The sequence below is a fragment of the Nelumbo lutea genome, chromosome 3 (assembly GCF_056320005.1).
Source record: "Nelumbo lutea isolate HS-2025 chromosome 3, American lotus-T2T, whole genome shotgun sequence".
Classification (NCBI taxonomy): domain Eukaryota; kingdom Viridiplantae; phylum Streptophyta; class Magnoliopsida; order Proteales; family Nelumbonaceae; genus Nelumbo; species Nelumbo lutea.
Window position 1 is genome coordinate 24,038,926 of NC_142686.1, and position 7,406 is coordinate 24,046,331.

General features: G+C 35.9%; 1 protein-coding gene across 1 annotated transcript; it reads right to left on the minus strand.

Annotated features, from left to right (window-relative positions):
• Nucleotides 1-799: 799 nt before the first annotated feature.
• Nucleotides 800-7,175, minus strand: LOC148863656 (universal stress protein A-like protein). Its single transcript, XM_088977987.1, has 4 exons — nucleotides 4,540-7,175; nucleotides 4,049-4,140; nucleotides 2,868-2,986; nucleotides 800-1,044 (listed from the first exon to the last, which is right to left on the minus strand). The coding sequence occupies exons 1-4, from the start codon at nucleotides 4,730-4,732 to the stop codon at nucleotides 966-968; spliced, it is 483 nt and encodes a 160-aa protein (XP_088834113.1). The 5' UTR covers nucleotides 4,733-7,175; the 3' UTR covers nucleotides 800-965.
• Between the last annotated feature and the right edge of the window lie 231 nt (nucleotides 7,176-7,406).

The window sequence follows — 7,406 nt, forward strand, 5'->3', positions numbered from 1 at the left end:
AAGACCCAGATTGAGGTTGTTGGTGCTGGAAGCTGAGTTTCGAGCATTTCAATTGGGCCTGGAAGCATGGCGTGTGAACACCAAATACCATCACTGGCATTTCAGTCTGCACTTTATATATATAAACAATTAAATTTTAAAATTTTAAATATTAATTAGGCATCCAAAGAAGTGGCAGTCCTGAAATTGTTATTATGGGTGGAGTTTTACCTTGATCGGGTGTTATCCAAACACCTGCAAAAGTGAAACATATAATTTACCTTGATCCCCCCAAACACAACCAGTGTAAATGGGGCCAACAACTGGTTCCCATTTTACACTCTCATCAAACCGGTTCCCATTTTACATTCAGTGTAAATTTGCTTTTACACCCCAAACAAACATAGCTTAGGAAACAAACTCGGATGCAGTCCTCACAAAACATATCTCACACCGTCCTCACAGCCACTTGTAATCTTGTAATAGTGTAATCCTGTATTGGGAATATCTTTATACTTGCATGTTTTTCTTCATGCCAATGCAAGACTGCGAGTGGATGTGAGTAAGGTGTGAACACCATTATGTGAAGACTGAATCCGATCTCATCAGGAACATCTCCCAATGAAAACACATGATGTTCCCGGTGTGTGGTTGGATGCCATGCTGTCAATGTGTTAATATGCTTTTTGCTAGTAGCAAGTTCTGTCTGCTATTTCATTATTCTAACTGCTTGCCTGCAAAAAGGAAGGCATGACTTTGTCAATGATCTGGCTAGCTGATTTGTTTGAACAGGTCAATGGGTCTATGGGACTGTTCAAAGTTTTACAACCAAATTAGACTGTGCTTCACTCATTGTTGTACAATCATAGTTTCAGTCTCTTTATCCACACAGCTTAACAATGTGAAACCATAAAAAATAACATATAAACAGAGAACTATACATTTTGTACCAAATTATTTCAAGTTTACAATGTGATTCAACTCTTTCATTCTTGTTTCTTCACTACAAGAACAGGACACTTGGCATGATGAACACAATAGTTGCTCACGCTCCCTAGGAAAGCCCTGTTTCAACAAATTTGCTATGGATTTAGTAACGAAATTATCAAATGGGGAGAACAATTCAAATTTTGGGGCATTGGCATCTCATATAATCTCCCTCTTGAACAGGTTTTCTTTTTCTTTGATGAAGGTATAATAAGCACATTTTCTGTTCTCAAAATGTCACATGGAAACAAGTATAATACTTCAGTTGCCGCCAACATTGGCCTTTGTAGAGAATATGGATTAGCTGAATTTGATAACTGTTCTACTGGTTGTGGGACCAATCATTTTGTTCCATGTCAACCATAAATGCAAGTGAGAGATTGAGTGGTTGTGGGTCACATGTCCTTTATGGCTGGCGTGGAGAAAAATGATTGGTCCCACAACCACTAAAGCAGCTATCAAGTTCAGCTAATATAATCTCGTTTTCATGACAAGCAAATTAGGTGTCATATCCATGAATCATTTGGTCTCTCTGTATAACAGATAACAGAGATAAAATAACTCAAATATGAGACATAATTTTGAAAACTGTTTAGTGTAAAAAAACTATAAGCTCAAATATTTTTACACCTTTTTTTATCTACGAATTTCTGAACTTCAAGCTATAGTTCCTCTTGCATGTTCCTTATTGTCAAATTCAGCATTTCCAGAACTGAGAGGATCCGCTGAACGGTAAGGGCCATCTGGGGTTTTGACTTTTGAGAGGGATAGACTGGATATGGGCCTACCCCTTGGCATCTTTTGCACAAAACAGAAACTAACAAACTCGAACCAACACTCTCACACTTGTCAGACTGAGAATTTATTACTGAACCAAGCAATGGCCCTAGAGGATCTGCTTGAGAGCAAGAATTCTTAAGAAAAGTGGCCTTAACAAATAAAAACAGGGGCATGCTGAAAAAACTATAAAGTTGGTTCCCTTTCCTCCACTTTCCTGGTTGTTCTGTTGAAGACATCAGCGCGTTTTTCTACAATCTCTTAATGTGTACTGTAAATTTCTGCATTCTGTATGAATCTTAAATAGGTTTATTTTTTGAAAGGTGAATTCCATACATGTGCTTCTGTATGGAATTGTGTTTTGGAATTCCATACATGGTGTTAAAGGGGAGTGTTAACCATCTTCTCTATCAAGTTTCTCTCTTCTTTATGTTGTGTTTCTTTCTTAGCTCCTTTCCCTTGTGCTCATTTTCTTTGAGTTATAAAACACTAAGGTGAACAAACTGATGAAACAAAACAGAGCATTCATATTACAGTTGCATACATGTGCTTCTGTTTATTAGCTCAAATATCAGTATGCATAGTCTTGGGAATTGGGTTTGGGAACCATGCCCACCTGCCAATCATGTATACCAAATTATCAACCCTTGCTTTCCTAATCCTCCAAAAGAAAATACTAAACCATATGCAATCATAGAAGTAGAATTTTGTCAAGAACACTTTGTAGAGGGGCCAATGATATTTTTTGTAATGTCCTCCCCTTCACAATGATATGATTTTTAAAATTCTTGCTAATCCAAACCAAGTACCAAAGCTGCAACAAAATTATTCATATACTAAAATGCAACAATTAAAGAAACAGATTTCTGTTTGCAAACCTTTTTCCTTCACCATATGCAACATGGATGTTTATAAAAAGGCATTTCAGTGGCATGCAAATGGATATTACAGAAGAGGAAAGCACAAGGGAGATGATACAGGTATACAACTTCAGGGACACAAAGATAACCCAAGAATTTAGAATGAAATGAAATTGATAAATGTAATCATTACTTGGAAAGAATGTGTGCATGAATACCACCACATCGTTGAATAGAGTAATAATTCAAGACAAAAGCAACTACCTTTGGAGGACTCCTCGACTACGGCAACCTAAAATAAGTAGATTGATCTTGAACTTTTCAACTGCTTTACATATGGCCTCTTTGGGATCTCCAATTTCTGTAATTGTCTCTGCAGTTACCTGTAATAAGATAAATCATAATCATACCCTTAATCATGCATGTCATGTGTGCATCATGTAGATATAAATTTTATGCACTAATTTAGTTCCAGTAGGGAATCCAAAATCTGTATCTATTTGGTGAACCGAATAATAAGAGCTCTGACTTCTTTACTTGCTTCTTTTAACCCATGCGAATATGTGCATATCTATATACAAATTGCCATAAAACATTGACCACACGCTGGTATTGGATGCCAAGAAGAAAAACATAATCTATATATAGCTAGTGAAATACATAAGGAGAAACAACGATGATAATTTCTTTTGGAGTACCATTAGATTATGTTTTCTTAAATTACATTTTGTTGATTAACTTTTTCATATAACTATAGTTTTAGCCTTAGATTTTGACTTTTCCCTAATCAGTAGTTACCAAACTGTAATAAGGAGAGGTCTTAGATTAATATCAATAAAAGAAAGAGCAACAATTAATCTTTGCAGTTATGGAGTAGTAAACATTTGTTTTATCTGTTCCAGGCTTCTACAAATAACTCTGACACGTATATTTGCAAAATCACCAGCCATTTTTTAAATGGAGATATTTTAGAGAGAGAGAGAGAGAGAGAGAGAGAAACTAAGGTTATTAATAATACCAGATAAATCAATCTAAAACTGATTCATATGGTTTAGGAGTTTCCATCTAACAAACGTCAGGTGTTTAAGGTGATAAATATAAGAAAACCTATAATATTTCAAAGATTCTATGACAAATCTAAACAAATATAACAAGCCTATCATTTTAATGCACTCATATATTTAAAGTAATAAAAAATCACTCAATATCCTAAGGGAGCCATAATTTTAAATTTCCATCTTCATTTGACTATGACAACCCACTAAAACTTTCTACAAAATCCCACAATTTTCAAGTATTCTCATCTTTACAACTATTTTTAATTTTAATTATTCTTTTGACTGTAAAGCTTGCACTGAGCCAGAAATTTCACCAGAAGAGACTCAAGTTACCGCCTTAGATTTACTGGTGTAAAGAACAAATCAAAATGAATCAAGTGAGTATACCCCTTGGTTAGCGCAGATGTCTTTAGCTTTGTCCAAGAGAGACAAGGACACCTTCTTTTGATGTTCCTGAATGGCTTTAATCAGCTGCGGATCTATATCACAGAAAATTTTCCATTAGTGAAAAGCATGTTTCATATCTCGACTATGAGAAAAACCAGTTTTAACATTCCCAGGACTTTATCAAGATTTGTAATTCTATGGCAAAAACAGAATCAAAATCCATTCACCCCCCCCCCCAAAGCCTATAACCTCTGTTACTATGCCAATTAAGTTGCAGCAAACAATTATTTGAAAATTTTATACAGAAAGAATTCCCTAACCATTTTTCATGGAAACAGATGTGGAAAAAAAATACACCAATAAACCATTGACTGTTAATTTACTTAAAATCCAGAGATCCTCCCTCAAGGAAGTAAAAGCCAGAAATAAGGACAAGAAAAATGAAAGCATCGCTGCAGGACTGTGAATGAACCAAAGAGGACGGTACATACGAGCAGAACCGAGAGATGCAGCATAGATGTAACCATAATCAGCCATGGGCTGAGCTGTGAGGATCACGAGAGACGACGTGGTGAGACGATCCTGAAGATTGTCGAGTGCCCACCTGAGAGCATAGAGGCTACACTCGTTTTCATCAATGGCGATCATCACCTTCTTCCCATTCTCCATGCCCTCTTGCGCCATGTTAAAGCTGTGGTTTTTCACACCAAACTTCGATTTTATATTCTCCTCAGAATGGCGGAAGCGCCGCTACTTATAGCCTGAGGGCGCTACCTACGAATTTTCTTCTCCGAAAAGGGTTTTCAAAACAATTGGCGGGTTTTCGCTTTGTCAACTGGGTAGTGGTGAAATCCGCTACGCCCAATGACGTAGCTTGGCTTAAAACATTAAATCACGGCCTTTGGATGTATTGATTGTGGCCTATTTTGTGGCCCACATCATTACATCATCGTTCACGGCTTTAGCACAAGGCTACGCCAACAGGAGTAGCAGATATTTCTCTTATCCATCGTTGGCTCCTCGTACACGCTTCCACGCTACCGAAGACTGGAATGGAGAGTGGACCGCTGGGTGTGAGCTAAAATATCCAATTTCACAATCACAAGCGACTGGATAACGTGCTTCAGTAACCAGATCGAATTAATAGGATTAATTGATCAGAACCGTCTGATACAATCTGTGACATGCAACAATTACCCTTGTGTTTTGGTTGCAATGCAAATAAATTTGTACTGATGATTTGAGTGTAAATTCTGACATATTTTTGTTTCAAATTTTAGTTTATTGTATTTGATTGCAATAGAATGAAGTGAATCAAGACATAAAGGAGAATAAAATAAACCCCAAAACAAAATTAAATGAGAATTTTTATTTTTTTTTATTTGCACTTTCATGCATTTGTGCTAGTGCAAATAAAATTACACTACAACCAAACACAGTCCTAGCTCAGTTTGGAAGGAGAACAAATGCAAATATGTACAATACAAATATAAACAACATAGTTTTGTACTCTATGTATTCCTTCCCAACTGAGCCTTATAGGCAATTATTTTTCTATTAAGCTAAGCATGGAATGAGTACAAATACAAATATGTAGAGCATATGCAAAATCTTGTATTTTTTTATGTATTTTCATTGTACATATTTGTATTTGTGCTCTTTCCAAATTAAGCCTTAATCTCATTTTGAAAGGAATACAAATACAAATATATACAATGCAAAACCTTATATTTTGTATTACTTTGTATGAATATGAATTGTAGATATTTATATTTATATTCTTTGCAAAGGAATACAAAATACAAATATATAGAATGCAAAATCTTGTATTTTGTATATATTTACACTGTATATATTTGTATTTATACACTTTCCAAACTGAGCCTTACGACATGAAAACATAAGGTAGAGCAAAATCTTTGCAAATTTTTACCTTCATTCAAAAGTCTTCTGTTTTTGGACTCCTCCATACTCAAGTTGGGTAAAGGTTAACACAAAATCACAATGGATCCATGCAGGTTTCCTTTTACTCTAATAAAGCTTCCTTTGAAGTTTCGAGTCATTATCAGGGATTTTAATAAGAGTAGGTGCATTGCTAGTTTGTGTGGCTCTCTTTTTGCTGAATCGCCTCTTCAAGTGGAGCTCTTTGAGCTGGTAGATCTTAGATGGCTAAATGTTACTTAGGCCTCGTTTGTTTACCACAAAAATTTCACGGAGGTAATAAGTTGGTCAACCAAGTAAATGATTAATTTTCTCATGTTCGAGTGCCGTTATAATGTGTCCCATGGAAAGACTATTTTACTGAGAATATTAGTTTGTCGATTAATTGATACTCTCATGGCTTATTCATTTCATGTTAAGATTTCCCACCAAAGTCTTTACTTGAGTAAGTCTCGGGGCGACCAAACACGAGCAGCACAATTTTATTGAGTAACTCTTGTCCAAGAATCATTTATCTGCCAAATTGTGTCGAACTAAGATATTCTTGCCATAATAAAAAGGGGTAAATTTTTTTGGGAAAATGCCCGCACTAATTCATTCAGTGATCAAAGTTGATTATAAGACCTTAATTGGAACAAAAGTAACTGAGAAGTGAGAAGGAATCGGGGTGAGGCGACAAAATGCACCTGCAACTAGAAATGATCTAAGATTAATGCTACAAGGAGGGTGAGAACTGAGAAGAATCCCCCAACAAGAGTTTTACCATAATTTCTGCATCACCTTCAAACGTAGCAATGGAGAGACCAAGAGAAGTTGAAAATGGATAGCTTCAGACAAGCTAAGGGCTTCTGTCACCAAGGCAGGGAGAGGAAGTGGTGCCATCGAAAAAATGAATTTTAATGAAGCCTGTAAGAGGTCTCGTGTAGGCAAAGCATGAACTGAAGGGACAAGAGGTAGTGATGTAGAGATAATACAATCAACTCGGACACCAAGCAAATCGATTATGTCTGAGTCTGAGCTAATCATGTAAAAGTAAGCAGACTCAAATTGATCAAAAAACATATGTAATATAATTAATGGAGAGATGCTTTCCTCCGATTGAGTCTAAACCTCAACAAGCGAGTCTTTCTGTAACTGAGGATGAAAAAAGTCCAATCTCCATTCAGCAGATAAAATGACACAGTTCCTAAACAAGAAATTAAACAATTTGAATTGAAGATTAACACATACAGGCAGATAATAAACAAGAGGTTGAAGATACATATATGAAAATATTGATTAAGATGAAGTGCTTAGATAGATATACTTGAATCAGGATGCATGTCAAACCATGTCAACTGCTGAATTGAAGTAGTTTCCTGCATCTCCTGGTTCTGATGTAATCAAGTAAGAAAGAAAGAAAGGACATGATTGAGTT